Source organism: Halichoerus grypus, chromosome X (assembly GCF_964656455.1).
Source record: "Halichoerus grypus chromosome X, mHalGry1.hap1.1, whole genome shotgun sequence".
NCBI lineage: Eukaryota > Metazoa > Chordata > Mammalia > Carnivora > Phocidae > Halichoerus > Halichoerus grypus.
The window spans coordinates 122,722,748-122,739,317 of NC_135727.1; the positions used below are offsets into that span (position 1 = coordinate 122,722,748).

The following is a 16,570-nucleotide window of genomic DNA, read 5'->3' on the forward strand; positions in this document are numbered from 1 at the left end:
AATAAATAAAATCTTTAAAAAAAAAAAAGAAAGAAATTTACTGTCGGGTATCCATCTCTCCTGTTAAGAAACTTCATTACCTATTCCAGAAAAGCAGCCCTGCTTGGATGAGGGTTCCCAACATTAGTTGCCAGAGCGTCTGTCCTTGCGTGTACACATTCGTGCCTCTCTGTTATAACACAGAGCTTTCAAAGAGGAAGTCAGTGGAATCTCAGAGGAATACCTTAGGCATCTATGTATGGTTTTGAGAATTTCTGTTGTCATATATGAACTCACAGTGCTGTCATCATCTTAGCTCAAAGTCAACAATTGTAAAGTGACAAGTTCAGAGTTATACATTATAATCCTTCCTGTAAATAATCCAGTTTATATTTTTTTAACTTGGTTATTTCCTTTTTAATTTTCAGGACTGGCCTCTCCAACTATTTATAAGGGTGTATGTACTTATTTTCCCCAATGGTATTTTTCACTCACCTTGAAGACATTTCAAATTACCGTACCAGCCCAATTGTTTTCCTCTATGACCACCCATGTTACTCACCTCTGTAATCACAGTCAACATATAAATGATTCCCCAACCCTTGATGTTCCTTCCATTCTATGCCCCTTTGTCTCCACTCATTCACAGCTCCCGTAAGTTTTCCGTATCAATCCTCAGAGCGTGGAGTAACCTTCTGATTAATACGAAAAACCTGCAGCTATCCTCTCTCCTCCTACAAACCCAGTTGTTCGGTAAAAGGTCCCTGCCCACAGTGTGGCACGCCACTTGACCACTCCCACCATCACAGGGCAATGCTCCTACCAGGGGTCCTATTGGTCACGATTCCTAGTGGGTCAAATGGCGGCCCCTCCAATAAGCTCCGTCCACATCAAATCCCTGCAACGTGGGAATGTGAACTTATGTGGAAAAGGGGTCTTTTTTTTTTTTTTAAGATTTTATTTTCAAGTCATCTCTACACCCAACGTGGGGCCTGAACTTACAACCCCAAGATCAAAAGCCTCATGCTCTAGGCGCCTGGGTGGCTCAGTTGGTTAAGGAACTGCCTTCGGCTCGGGTCATGATCCTGGAGTCCCAGGATCAAGTCCCCAATCGGGCCCCCTGCTCGGTGGGGAGTCTGCTTCTCCATCTGACCCTCCGCCCTCTCATGCTCTCTCTCTCAAATTAAAAAAAAAAAAAAAAGCCTCATGCTCCACCGACCGAGCCAGCCAGACACCCCATGGAAAAGGAGTCTTTGCAGATACAGTAACCAATCTTAAAATGAGATTATCTAGGATTACCCAGGGGGCCCTAAATCCGATGACAAGTGTCCTTAGAAAAGACAGAAGACAAGACACAGAGCCAGAGAAGGCCATGTGACGATGTAGGCCGACATTGGATTTGCGCAGCCACAAGCCAAGGACTACCCGGAGTCGCCAGAGGCTGGAATAGGCAAGGAAACACTTTCCCCTAGAGCCCTCGGAGGGGATATGGCCTGCCCACACCTTGATGTCGGAACTGTGGGAGAACGAATTTCTGTTGTTTGAAGCCACCGGGTTTGTGATAATTGGCTACAGCAGCCTCAAGAAACCAATACATGATTGAAAACCAGCTTTGAATGTGCAAACCCTAGTATGAGACCCTGCACGTCCCAGCCATTCCACCAAAAACATGTCATCTTAGCCATTTCAAATATACTAACCTTCTGTCCATACCAGTATGAAACTTGGTAGCAGATCAACAGGAAGAGCGCTTATAACGTGGAGGTGGTCCAGCCCATCTTACTGAAATGTAGACTAAGGAATACCAATACAAGTGTGACTCGTTACCTTCCCATACTCGGTTAATGTCACTCTGATAATCTGCTTTTTGGATAACCAGTATGGACAGCTTCTTCTTTGCCCTTCCCTGCAGATGGCTCTGTTTCTGCACAGAAAGTGTCCCCATGTGGTCTCCTGTAGGCCAAGTGGTTTCACTTCTCGTATCTTCCCATTGCCCGAGGGTAGTTTGCAAGCCTGTCAGCCAGGCCTAGCGGCCCTTTACCTAGTTCCAGGGTATCTCTCAGCTCACTGTATCACCTGGCAAAAAAAAAAAGCAGCTCAACGAATAGTTGTTGGGCAAATGAACAGATACATGGCTCTTGCTATATAGCCGTATCTGGCTCTTCACTCACCTGGGCCTGCCTCTCCCATCAGGCCTGGGTCTGATTGATCTCTGTTCCCAGCAACTAGAAAAGGCCTGGGCATGCAGGAGGTGCTCAATAAGTGTTTGTTGAATAAACAATGATTCTTTCCACCCTTCACGCAACCCATTACTTTATTATTATTATTATTATTATTATTTTGCAAGCCATTACTTTAGATTGAAATAACTCGATGGCCCTCGAGATTCTAAATAAATGTTTTTAATCTTCAGAACTATTTTGGTTTCTAGATGGGGGAAAACGCTATCACGAAGTCTCTGTGTAGCCCAAGGGTATCAGCCACTTACAGAGCTCTGTGTGGTAATGAGGAAAGGCCTAATTTCCTGTGGTTTGACAACAATGTGACAGGAATAGCTCCAACTGCTTTGAATAGATCATGAACAGAACTTGGCCCTCTCTGTTGAAAGCCATGGAATCCTTGGGGCGCCTGGGTGGCTCAGTCGTTGGGCGTCTGCCTTCGGCTCCGGTCCTGGTCCCGTGGTCCTGGGATCGAGCCCCGCATCGGGCTCCCTGCTCGGCGGGAAGCCTGCTTCTCCCTCTCCCACTCTCCCTGCTTGTGTTCCCTCTCTCACTGTGTCTCTCTCTGTCAAAAAAAAATAAATAAAATCTTTAAAAAAAAAAAAAAGAAAGCCACGGAATCCTACTAAACAAATGTGACCCAGCGGTGGGTCAGAGAAGCGCTATGCTTATGGATATCCTGATGTGGTCGTGATTTTGCGACGTTCTGGGGGGGGGGGGGCGGATTGCAACATTCAAGTGACTGTTTCTGCCCCAACTATCTTACAGCTGAACTGGAGAAAGAAGGTTAACAAAAGAAGGGTAAGGATTTGGCAAGACTAAGTGTTTCTCTGGAAATTCAGCATCTAAATCATACAATCCTAGAAAAAGAATTTAAAATAATATCCATTCAGTCCATTCATGAATCTTGGGCATCCCTCATAATGGATTACCAAAAGGTAACAGGCAAAGGGCGCCAGGCTGGCTCAGTCCGTGGAGCATGCAATGCTTGATCTCAGGGTCGTGAGTTCAAGCCCCATATTGGGTGTAAAGATTAAAAAAAATGAAATAAAAAGGTAACAAGCAAGAGTTATTATGCCCAATCTCTCTATGCTGATAAAATATTTGATTGTGGTGCAAAGAATCAATTGGTTTCCATCAAATTTCATTCACCATTGAGCTTTTGGAGGGGTTTGAATGGAATCGTTATAGATACATTTGGGGGAAAAAGTCCATGATAAAGCAAAGAATAGACTTTTTTTTTTAAGATTTATTTATTTATTTGGGGGAGAGCAGAGGGAGAGGGAGAGAGAGAATCTCCAGCAGACTCCCTGATGAGCGCAGGGCCCGATGTGGGGCTCACGACCCTGACCAGAGCCAAAGTCAAGTCGGAGGCTTAACCATCTGCGCCACCCAGGCGCCCCAAAGAATAGATTTTAATACATATTTGAAAACTCAAAGCCCTGGGGCGCTCTGCTGCTCAGTTGGTGGAGACTGCAGCCCTTGATCTCAAGGTCATGAGTTCAAGCCCCACGTTGGGCATAGAGTTCACTTAAAAAAACACATTGTTGTTGTTGTTTTTTCTTTTAAAGGACACAAACCTCAAAGCTCTTAGGTTCATCATTCACCCTAAAAATGAAAAGGAAAACTTTCTTTGCATTTTCTACTCAGATTTAGATGAAAAGGACATCTTTAGCCAAGGGAACATACATGAGGGCAGGGACTGCATCTTACTCATGACTGTATCTCTGTGGCAAATAAAATAATAATATTAATAAATACCCGGCATGGGCTGGACATTCAATAAATATTGGTGGGGTGAACTAATGAGCCAGCTCAATAGTATGTAGTTGGCTATAAATGTTGATTCAAAATCAGCACAGCCAACGACAATGGCAAATTAGCCATCCAAGCTCTTTAAATATATTTGTAAAATAATTCTTCGGTTTCACAAGTGGAGATTCCACATTATCTGTGAATTGAATTTCTTTGCATTACATTTAGGCGGGGATTAGCGATAAGTACTGAGGAAAATGTCCCTGTATAATGTCCTTGATTAAAAAATATTTAAAAAAAACGGGCGCCTGGGTGGCTCAGATGGTTAAGCGTCTGCCTTCGGCTCAGGTCATGATCCCAGGGTCCTGGGATCGAGTCCCGCATCGGGCTCTCTGCTCCTTGGGAGCCTGCTTCTCCCTCTGCCTCTCTCTCTCTCATGAATAAATAAATAAAATCTTTAAAAAAAAAAAAAAATATATTAAAAAAAAAAATATATATATATATATATGAGGCCAAGCAAAAGCGTAATGAGGCTTACTATATGGAATCAATGCCAATGTGCCTGGCTGGCCATTCTAGTCTGAGACTATCACAGAAAAAGGAAAAACATCCCGTGGAATTTGGTATGACTGCTTCTAAGTCATGGCTTTCTTTGGCCCATTGGCCACTGACAACCATTTGTTTAATTATCAGTAGCAATGATTACTGTTATCTGTGAAATGATTAAAACACCACTTCAAAGTAAGTTTACAAAAATACATACATATATTTAAAATTGGGCTATTTAATATGACGTTCGCATATTCAAAGGTACCCCAAAACAATCATGTTACCTGAACTCTCCATCCATTAAGAGGAGAAGAGCGTATACTGAAGCCCTAAGATGTGCCCATTCCCAGGCAAGGCCCGGTTGGACACAGAAGGGAAAGCACAGGAGTAGGAATGTAGGGTGCACACATATCATGCCCGCAAAAGTCTCAGAAGCCAAGAGTAGGGACGGTCCTAGCACAACCGTACGACTAGAGAGCTAAGAGGCTAGAGTACAAGTAAGTATCCAGGGAAAAAATAAGCCGGGTAAATATAAGCCTTAGAAACCTTTTCTTCTTAGCTTACTTCATTGCACATCTGTGTCTTAAATTTGTAATATGGCCTCTTCTCAAGACACTCAAATAAAATATAGTTGAACTTCAAATCGGTGTGTTTAATTCTCTTAGATTGCACTGTAAGGCTCTCTTAAAAGAGAGATACGGGGCGCTGGGGAGGGTTTTTTCCTTATTCTCTTGCTCGGACAGTGAAGGCTACTACGATAAGTCAAGTGCGAAGTGCTTGCAAAGTTATAAAATAATATTTTCAATTTACAATCTTAAACTGAGAAAGGCTCAAGTTTTGGGTGTGGGGTTTTTGTGGGTTTTGTTTTTTGCCAAAATGTTGTTTCCAAAATTTCCTGTTCTTTCTAGTAAGCACAAAATTGGCCCCATACGTTTAGAAAGGGTAGAAAATTATTTTAGTTTTGCGTCTTGAGCAGTTAGATGCTTCTTTAGGGAAATCAAGAGATCTTCCTAGTGCATTTGAAGGAGACAATATCTAACTCACAAAGGTGTGGGGAGGATGCGGTGATGGTCAGGGCCGGAAGAGGCCCTGTACAGAAGAGGGGCTCCGTGTCTCAGACTTCGCCTGCCTCCCCGCCACCCCCACCCCCTCAGTGCACATTCTGTCGTTGCAGACAGCCCAGAAGCTGTGTTGTGCTTCTCAAAGAGTAAAGTAGCTTTAAAATTCCATGCATTGGAAGACTGAGCAACGTGGATGCGATAGTTGAGAAATGTGCCAGGTTTGGAAATGAATGAGGCTCTGTCCCCAGAGTCCTCTGGTGAGCCTCTTTTCACTTCCTCTATTTTTGCTTCATTGGGCCTGATCAATTCAAAATTTGCGGAAGTCCCACACAGGATTGTGTGACCCGCGGCTCTTACATAAGCAACCTTGGCCTGTTTCCTCCTGGGGGAGGGGAGAGGGTCAGAGATGCAGTGGCTAGGGTCTCCTTCAGTTTGAGCGGTCCCTCGGTCAAATGGGGAACCTCCAGTCCAGTCCCCTTGGCGTCTGAGAAGAAGACTGTCCACCTCAAGCTCCTAATAGCAGTATAAATTCCCCTCTGGATTCATAAATACCCCCAGGCCCTTCTGGGAAGATCCCATCTTGGGAAGAAAAAAGAATGCACTCATAAAAATCTAAAAAAAAAAATTTTTTTTAAGTGCCCCCCACCTCCCCGTGCAGCACTTAAGTGCACAGGGTGGTATGTGCCGAAGCTTCTGCATTTCCCCGCGTCCCACACACCACGCAGCCCAAACTCAATCATTACCAGATTTTTCATTTTACTTTCTTCTTTTCTCCCCTCCTGCGCCCCCCCCCGCCAGCCCCCGCTGTGCTTTAGCTTTGTCCTCTCAGCACAGGAAGGTCTTCTCCCTTCTCCCTCATCATTTCATGAATCATCCCTTTCCCCTTTTAATGCTCATTTTTATTTTTGAACTGGAGAACGCTGGGACTAATTTCTTAAAACCTGATTTCATCTCTGCATTGTCTGAAAAATGTACACAGCAAGAACACGTGCGGGCTTGGCTTATCTCTGTGCCTCGGGCATTTTCATTTTGCCCACACCCTTCCTTGCAGTGGGGGGAAAGAAAAAGCAGGGTTGGAGGGCCGGCTCCATCTTGAGAAGGCCCCCAGACCTTCGTGCTCCCTGCTCGGTTCTCTAGCGAGCAGGCTGTAGCACTTGGGGACTTGCAGCCGCGGGCACGCAGCCCTTCCCTCGCCATCCGCCTCTAGCTGATGGTCTGGTTGACTGTCTAAACCACAGGTAAATGGTTTCCTGTGCATTTCTCGAAGTAAGTGTTGAGCAAAGGAAACGAAATCAACCGGTTTAATACTGATCAAGAACTTGCCCTCCACCCTCTCCTTCCAAAAGGGCCCTTTCTTCAGTCTTGGGGGGTGGGGGGCAGTGTTTGACCTCCTGGACATTTGCTGAGATACTGGGTGAACGGTCATCCTTAAATGATGCTTCCATTTAAGAAAAGGGATACTATTCTTGAAAAAAAATACTTGCACCCTGACAGAACAGAGGAATCCATTAAGGATGTTTGATGACATCCCTTTTACTTTGAAAAGCTGACGCCTCGTTCCCCCTTCTGTACATAAATGTCCCAGAAGAAGGGCTTGGCTTTTGCCCACCAGTTAAAACACGTACTTCATGAGGAGTTATCAGCCTCAAGAAAGGCAAACCCTTGAGGTGTACCAATTAAATTCTAGGGAATTTAAGCACAAATTTCCTCATCCTAGTGTCCTTTAAATCCAAACATTGTTCTCATTATCCAAATTGAGGACTCAATACTTTTAAAATTATATTCATTAATCATTAAGTGCAGAGATCATTTTATAAAAGCAATTTTGAATATTGGAACCAGCCGTTAGGCAAGGAAGCACGTCTTGAATTTTTACAAAGCAGCTGTTAAAATTTTTCCCTTATGACGAACTGCTTAAATCCTAATTGTGTCAACGCTGGTAATTGGCTTAATAACCAAGTTCGGTTTGATACCCGAAACAAATCCTGCGCTGTGAATTGCCCGCGCCTTCATTTTCTCCATCAGATGCAATTAATTCTGTGTTGGCTTAGGAAACCCTGTGAAAAGGCCAGAACTGCAAATATATTTTTAGCAGTTTTCCTAGGACTCCTACTAGGAATTCCAGCAGCCTAAAAAAATAACCTTCCAATCACCTAGTACACATCAAGTATTGTTTCACATACCCGGATGAAACTCATTTCTACGCACTCTCCGGTTTTCCCAACTACCAGATGTTTGTTATTTATCATTCCCCCAGTGAGGCCACTGTTGGCCCTTCTGCAAAGATTTCATCTGCCAGGAAGCCGCTCCCTCCAGATACCAAACAGTCACACCAGCCAGGTTTTAAAACTTTTTATTGCATATTAAAAAAATTGTGCATTCCAATAATTAAAATCATTTGAACAAAAAAAAAAAATGGCACTCTGATTAAACTGCATTTTACAGCCTGCAGGACACCCTGGACCAGCTTGGTTTTTACTCTCGATTTCACTCGTCCCACCACCCAGCTTCTTCCTTCACCAACATGCAAGTTCTTTTCCTTCCCTGCCAGCCAGACAGGCAGATGGGAGAGGCAGGCGCCTTCGTTGTCAGTAGTTCTCGATTCTTTGATGTGAAAAGGGGCAGCACAGTCATTTAAACTTGATCCAACCACTTTGCATCTTACAAAGTTAAACAGCTAAAAGAAGTAAAATAAGAAGGCAATGCTTGTGGAATGTACAGTGCATATTGGCGGCGCGCGCCTCATTACGATTCGCCTGCTTGCTTCTCCTGTTCAATCGCTGTGACAGGAAAGAAAAAAAATGGAGGGAGCTCATTAGGCAGACTCAGTACACCCTAGTGTAAGATCATCGTACTTTTCGTTTACAGTGTCTTCCCATATCATAAAAATCCGCCAAGTAGCAAGTCGTCCCATCGCGAAAATATGGCCATTAAAAAACATTTTAACATAAAATGATAGAATACTGCGTATTAATATAGTATACCAAACATCCCATTATTGTTAAATTCTTAAAGCCCTGTTTGTTGGAGGCAAAACAATTTTTAATTAACCTTTCCAGACCACATTCATCATAAAAACTGTCAGCTCCTCCCCCGCACTCCCTCGCCCCCCCCGCCCCCTCCCTTCCCAGTCCAGGTCCTTCTCCCAGCCCCTCCCATCCTCCCTCCCGCCCAGCCTTTTCTTAATGGCGGGGGAAGGGGGGGCGCTTACTTTCTTTTGAAGGCAGTGGATTTTTCTCTTGCGTTTCTGTCTTCTTCAATTTCGACTTATCGAATTTCTCAATCTCAGCCATATCGGGTTTGTCAGACATGGTTGCAGAGGAAGCTGCATGTACAAAGCCAAGAGGGAGGGTGAGATCGAGCAAGCGACCCACCCTTCTCTCCCGGCTCAGAAATGCGCTTCTGCCCTCACATCCCTTGCCTGAAACCCCACCTCTGCCTCCTTCCGCTTTCATTCAAGGGTACAGCTCTTCCTCTTTCTACACAGAAAAAGAACCCCTCTTCATTATTTCCAAATGCGGGGGGCCAAACTGGAAAGATCGCCCTCCCATCAGGAGGCGAATCTTTCGAATGATGACGTGGGTTTGTCAGTTGCAATGTTTGAAAATTAAAATCTGGCTAGAAGTAAACAGCGAAGCCATTTCAGGTCGGGGGCGCGGATGGGGGGATCGAGTAAAAATTCTTAAAATGAAGCCGAGGCTGCACAGTGCTTCCATTTTCCATGAGTCTCCTCCAAAGATGGGGGCCCGCGCTGCTTTTCTTCTCTGCTCACAAAGGCGGCAGCTGCAGCCGGCGCCCCCGACCACCGCCCTACTGCTTCCTCGCTCGCGCTCAACAATGCAGCCGGCGGCGCACCGAGCTGCCCCACACCCCATAAACCAGGCTGGATCTGCATTTAGGGGCAATTCGGCAACCCCCGCACACATTCCCCTGCAAGAAGGGTTGGTCTGCCCCCCCCCCATTTCACAGTATAGCCCAGCCACCTTAAATCTGGACAGATACGGCCCAAGAAGCCATCAGAGGCTACAGAAAAAACGCAATTGTTGAAGCTCCGGGCTTGGGTGGGTGTGAGTCGGAACAAAGGATTTTTCTGTTCCTGATTAATCACCGCCTAAGAGGCAGTACAGAATACCCGGGGCGGGAGGAAAAAAAAAAAAAAAATGTTCCCTCGGAACTGCACCGCCAAACACCCGGCTTGGGGGGGGTTTTGTCTTTAAATCACCGAGCTCCCGACCCCGTTTCCCCAGCATCTGGAAGGCTTTGGCATCCCCAAGACCCCAAGGCAGGCCTCCCCGGGAGGACCCTTTGGGCTCGCTGTAGGGATGCCTCCGTAGGGAGACGGGCGCCGAGAGGCGAGCGCGGGCGCCGGGCGGGAAAGGACCGAGGGTAGGAGTCAGGGGCCCCGGGGCTCACCGGAGCGAGGTGCGCGTGCAAGTGAAGTCCGCTCTGCTCAGTGGCCGCCGCCGAATGCCGGGCGGGGCGCGCGCGCGCCGCTATATGCGCGCTCGTATGTAAATGAGGTGACGTCACCCGCGGGCCCGCTTAACTCCTTCGCGCCCCGCCTCGGCCCCGGCGTCGGGAGGCGGGCCTGGCGTTTGGAGGACCCCCCCCGCGTGCACCAGTGCACCCTAACCGCAACGACGGCGGAAAATTAAAAGGAGCCAAAGCCCCCTCCCCCCAGCACTTCCTGCATCGTGCATTGTCCCTCCTTAGGTCTATTTGATCCTAATGGATTTTTGCAACAGCCGCGCCAACCTGCTCTTGGGGACCGAGGCATGATAACTAAGGCTCTGGGTGGTACCTAGGGGGACAGGCATTCCTTTACCGCGAAGCTGGCTTTGTCTGGCGCGGACATCCCCGGGCGAGGGTGCGGTGGCCGCGCTGGAGGGCCTCGCCCGCTGCAGGGGTGCGATTCCTGTGACTCAGCTTTCGGGCCAGCCGAGGGCCTGCGCCCCACCCCGGCCCTCTTTGTCTCCTCACCAGGCTTCTCCTGAAATTGGGTGGGAGGTAAAGCACCCTTCAGGGAGTCTTCTCAAAAGTTTCCTCACTGGAACATGCGTATTTTTTCATCGCTGTAATTTTTTGTGAGCACCCGAATCAAATAACCGGAATATTTGCCGGTTGGAGGTGAATCTATCTGGATTTTATAGCGTACAACGCCTCCCCGTTTTGAAAAATAAGTCAAGTTCAAGCTCTGCCATTGACTTGCTGCCTGACAATAAGGAAGTTCTTTTACTTTCCTGTTCCTTATTTTCCTAAATATAAAAGCGATTGCTAAGGAGGCCCGTGTCCAGTGCCAAAGACTGCAATCCCATCATCTCTAAAATCGAAAGATGAAAATGTAACAATCTCACTCTGTTTTGAAGAGAGCCTTTTCAGCACAAGATGTTTTTGAAGGGCACTTCTAAGTTACGTCCGGAAATATGGGAGATTTCGGTAGAGAAGAGCAGTTTTCAAAATGGCACCTTGCCTGTGAGTACCAGTGACCCCCTTGCCGCTGGAATGAGTCGCGAATACCGTGCCCTGTGCCCGCAAATGGCACGTGAGAGCAAAAAGACCCGCGGGTCGGAAAAGACCTAGTTGAGATTATTTTGAGACGCAAAGCAGTACGCACAATACTTTTTATCCCTTTCCTCATCCTGAGGAAATGTTTCCAGAAACCCCTTGCTAATCGTGTTTATGGCAGAGGCCTTTGTCCCGTGGGGATTAAAGTCAAGTGTTAGATAGACCCTCAAAAGCCATTGCAGGAGCAGCTCGGACTTCCCCATTTCTTTATCCACTTGACTTCCTTCTTGGGGGGGGGAGGCGGGAAGGGGGCAGGGGCAGGTGACTGTCTGGCTCCTCAGTTCATGCTCTGGTGGGTGACGGCCATTCTGCTCTTCAAACAGGATGTCACCTCTCTGGTTACACCTCCCCCCTGACCCTACCCTAGCTGACTGGCCTGAGAGCTCCCTTCACTGGGGAAGCTCGTTAAGGATCACGCAGGATGAATTTTTGGCCCATGGCAGCGGGCAGTTGCATGATACACCGTCTCTAAGTTCCATGATTCCATGTTGCCTCATCCAGCTGCCGTCAGAAATCACTTCTTTCCTCCCGGGTGTCTCTGGATACAAAGGAAGGCCACTACCAACCCAGTGCTGCTTCTCCCCAAGGCCTTTTCCTTAGAAAGGCTTAGGCCTTACAGAGCCATGTCTCCAGAAGAGACAGAGGAGTGGAAATTTGGAAATGCCTGGAGAATGTTTCTCGTCTGGTAGCAAGCTGCCTTCCGTTGTGTTTAGATATTGACAGAAAAAAAGAAGGGGACTCGTTAAAAGGAAGAGAGTCTTCCATACTGGGCTTGCCTTGCCCCTGGTCAGCGACCTAGAGAGAGCCCGAAGGGGGGGGAGGCAGATGAAGGAGAACGCAAACTAAAGGAATATTTTTAAGGGTTGTGTGACCCTGGCCCTGTGAATTAATTTTTCAGGGCCTGAGTTTTCTCATCTGTAAAATGGGGTCATTGCAGTAACCTACCTCATGGGGCTCATGGGGAGCCCTATTAAGGCTTAGGACAGTGCATGACACTTAGTAAGTGCTCTGTATTATTGTTATTTAGGATGGAAAGTTGAGGGGAAAAATTTAATGTTTAGTGTTTGGAATTGCAAATTTTAGAGGTTTTTAGATTCGTCATTTCTCTTAAAAAGTACCAGTAAAAATGAGAGCTTTTGTTAGTTTTATAGCAAATAAAAACTAACAACCCCCGTTGGTTGATGTCTTGTAAGAGCCGGACACGGTCATGGGTGCTTTACGTTTGCTTCTGCCTTTCCCCCCTGCTGCCCCCCCCTCCATGAGGAGAGGTTTACAGATGGGGAAACTGAGCTTAGAGATCCATCCTTGTGATAACTCAGCCGGTAGCCACTGTCTGTTATTTGTGCTAAGGGTTTCATAAAAGTCTTCACACACACACACACACACACACACACACACACACACCCGCTCCGGTCCCCCAAGTCTGCGCCTGAGAATCATCAGGAAGCATGTGAGGGGACAGGCTGCTTTGTTTCCCGCAGCGCCTGGGAGAGGGCACTTGCTCAAACAGTTAGGGCCTTGCATTGAGCTGACTTGCTTGAGCGAGGAAGGTCCCTGAACCCGGCTCGGCCAAACTCTGAGCCTGTGGCTCGAGCCACCTTGCTTTCTTCCCCAGATCATTCAAACCTGTCGGTATTAATGTTTCACATGTCAGGGTTACTTCCCGCCTCACTGAAGCTACCGTTCTAAGTGGGTTAGCGTGTGCTGGGCACGACCAGCATGGAGGTGGGGGTTTTCAATCCCGAGTGGAAAGACAGAGGCTGAGAGCAGCAACAGAACCGCAGGGTGCGCTCCCAAGCTCGGGGCTCTCGGGGAGAAGAACCCACCCGGCACCCATGTGCCAAGAGAGCCTGCCTTGGACGGTGGCCCACCTCCAAAGCCCATGCCCGGTGCAACCAGGAAGAGGTGTCAGGGCACACTCTGTTTTATTTTCCTTTCCAGGGTAGGCCTGGGGCAGATGTGTAGCTATTTCCAAGGCTGGAGAAACAGCCACAGAGGTCTGGGTACATGAAAATTCGTCCTATTATTTTTAACCTATTAAATTCTGTGCAGAGCGCTGAAAGGAACAGAAGAAAGTGACCACAGCAAGGCTCCCAACCCTTTGCTTTCTCGAGCCCAGGACCCTTTGTCTCGGTTTCAGGGCCTCCTACCATCTGCCCTCCCTGCCTGCACCCCACTCTCCCCGGTGACCCTGCAATCTCTATCGGTTCAGGTAAATCCCCTTAGAGGCACAGCCCGAGTCCCCTCCCTAACGACAGGGAAGGGATATTCAGTGGCCTCTCTGTATACCATACCTAATTCCATTCTCACCCTCTGCAGTGGGCATTAATACCCGCATTTTACTACTGAAAACCCTGAAGCTCAGAGAATCTAAGCACGCTTGCTCGCGATCAAACACACAGGCTCTGTCTCCCGAGCCTCTGCCCACCCAACGGGGCCATCTGTCCCCGACCTGCGTGTGTCTCCAGGACTCCCACCTGCGGCAGCTCCACCTTGCGCTCAGTGTGATGGAACAGAAGGTTCCCTCGGCTAGTGTGCTAAAAATGAATGCAGGAGACCGGCGAAGCAGAGAGGAATCAAAGAACGCTCTCGAGAATGTCAAACGTGCCCGCTAACTCTCCTGTTCACTTTGTCGATCTGATGGAATCTTAGAGCCAAGAGGAACTTTCAGGGGGCTCTCATTCAACCCAGTTCCCTGCCGTGGCTTGAATTCGCCTCTACAACATCCCCTCCAAGTGGTTGCTCAGTCTATGCACAGCAAGGGCAAGAAAAAGCAGGCGGAGAAGCTTCAAGCATATACAGGGGCCGTGAGTAGCTTTGTTTGGCTGGGGCTTGTGCAGAATGAAAGTGACAGGAAATAAGGTGGGGAGGCAGGTGGGGGCCAGATTCAATAATAACAGTAATAATAATAATAATAATTAATAAGAACAACAGCAGCAGCAGTCCTGTCTGTAATGCTAACATTTTCTGAGTGCTTACCATATACAGGGGAGCTCTCCATGCATAATCTCCCTAAACCCTTACACAACCCCATGACAGAGGCACTGTTATCTTCCTCATTTTGCCGATGAGGGTGTCCTGGGGAGATTAAATAATTTACCCGAAACCGCACAGCGAAAACCAAAGGCAGGGTTCGAACTCAGACTGGCTGGTTCAGAAGCCACCTCAGTTAAATATTCCGCTTTTCTAGAATCCTAAGATAAGGCCCTTAGATTTTGTTGTATAGGCCAGCTAAGGGTAAAGTTCTATCCCATCACAATAAACCATCCAACGTTTCCATCACTAAAACTTTGAAACACAGATATCATAGTCATGTATCGTATAAATTAAAAAGTTGCCTGCTTCAATTGTCAAATGATTTCATTACACAAATTCAGTCTGCTCTCTGCCTCATCCTACAGAGCCCAGTGCACTCGCAATAAAGGGAATTCGGATCTTGAACATTGGCAGTTTCACACAGCTTTTCACTATTTTAATATTTTTCCCAGCAGTCATTCATATTCCACTGGTTACAAAAAATTAGCAGGTCAAATCACATATTGAAAGGGGAGGCATTCCATACTCCAGATGGCCTTCTGTGTTAAAAGTGATACACTTTTTATTCTGTCGTGAAGCAGAATTATCATTAGCAAGTAGTAAGTGTTCATGTATTTTAATGTGCTTCTTCTGGGGACGTCAGTGCTGGCTCCAAGGGCGTGTGACCTATGCGGTGGCACAAGGCCCCCACACTCACAGAGACCCTGTGCTCAGCTTCGCGCTCTGCTGCCGCCATCTTGAAATTGTTAATAATTTTGAACAAAGGGCCCCACGCTTTCATTTTGTACCAGTTATGAAGCCAGTCCAGCCCCTCTTATTCTCATTCTCTGTGTGCCCCCAATGCCCTCCCAAGCTTTTCCTAGGACCCAGGGACGGGCCCATCTACTCATGTGCCCCTTCCTCTGCCTGCAATGCCCTCTCTGATCCTTCCCGCCTGTGCTACCCGGGTGTGAGGAGGTCTGAGTGTGTGCACGGGGTGGTTCAGGCTCTGCCCCCTCTGCTAAGCTGCCATCTGAGCCCAGTTGCCCTTGGAGCTGGTGATCGCCACGCATTTCTCGGGCCTGTGCCAGGGACGCACACCAGTTCTCCTCCCTTCCTTTCTGCCTGGCGGTTTTGTCCTGTCCAAGGGATGCTTGCGGCTCTCGGCTTCCTCGCACGTCAGAATTCCCCGGCATGTGCCAGGGCCAGGGAAGGAGCAAGGCTTTACCGCCATCTCTGCCCACTTCTCCAATGCTCTCTGATGCCTTCACTCACAGGAGGCTTCCCTGCGGCGGAATTCCACAGAAAGAATTTGCACCCAAGCCAGAAGAGGAGGATGTCATTTTCTCACACGAAGGCCAGACGCGGGGCAAATGAAAGCACCAGGAGAGGATGCTTGAGTTCTAGGCTTCTACTGTGCCGTTTATAGCCAGGACTCAGTTGTCTGAATTGGTCAAGATGACACGGACAATTGAGATTCACAGACCCTACCGTTACTAAATCGCACTTTAGCGAATAGATTCAGTCAAAAGCATGTATTCAAACAAATACTTGTCTTCTTGTCCATAGCAACACCAATCCAATTAGCCAAAAGGTGGAAGGAGCCAAATGCCCATTGACGGATGAATGGATAAATGAAATATGGTGTAGTCATCCGATGGGACAGTATTCCACCATAAAAAGGAATGAAGTCCGTGCACGCTACAACATGGATGAACCTGGAAAGCATGCTGTGTGAAAGAAGCCAGGTCCCAAAGACCATACATGGCAGTATTCCATTTCTGTGAAACATCCAGAATGGACAAATCCATAGAGAGAGAAGGAGATTAGAGGTGGCCAAGGGCTGAGAGGGGGGAGCCAAGGGGAGCAACTGCTGTCTGGGTACAGGGTTTCATTTTAGGGTGATGAAAATGTCTGGGAACTAGACAGAGGAGGGGGCTGCACAACACGGCGATGTATGAAATGTCACTGAATTGTTTGCTCTCAAAGTGTTAATTTCATGTTATGTGAATTTTACCTCGATAAAAAAAAAAGCGGGGGGGGGGGGATGTAAAAAGAGAGCTAGAGAGGAAGAAAGAAAAGTAAATCATAGTCCCATTTCCTCACACCCCTGTGTCTGGTTCAGAGGAAATGGGAGGGGAGTCAGGGGTGGAGTGAGAGTCTGGTTCTTAACTCTTTCTGTGCCGTGCCAATTTGATGAAGCCCAGAGACCCTATCTCAGAATTATGTAAATACCTAAAATTAAAAAAAAAAAAAAATGAATGAAAGCAATTAGATTGCCATACAGTTACCAAAAGAGTTTTATTAAACACTGTGATGGAGTCATCTACGTGCTGCTTTGTGCATTAAATCACACAATCCCATAGTTGGTCTCAGATCCAGCATAAATTCAAAACAGTGGGGAGTGTGTAGATATCTGCAAAATGT

At 47.3% G+C, this 16,570-nt stretch overlaps 1 protein-coding gene across 1 annotated transcript; it reads right to left on the minus strand.

The window, feature by feature from the left end:
* Window positions 1–7,900: 7,900 nt before the first annotated feature.
* Window positions 7,901–10,085, minus strand: TMSB4X (thymosin beta 4 X-linked). The gene is made up of 3 exons (XM_078064948.1): window positions 9,977–10,085; window positions 8,775–8,888; window positions 7,901–8,343 (listed from the first exon to the last, which is right to left on the minus strand). Exons 2-3 carry the CDS (start codon window positions 8,872–8,874, stop codon window positions 8,309–8,311), a joined length of 135 nt encoding a protein of 44 aa, XP_077921074.1. The 5' UTR covers window positions 8,875–8,888; window positions 9,977–10,085; the 3' UTR covers window positions 7,901–8,308.
* Window positions 10,086–16,570: the final 6,485 nt, after the last annotated feature.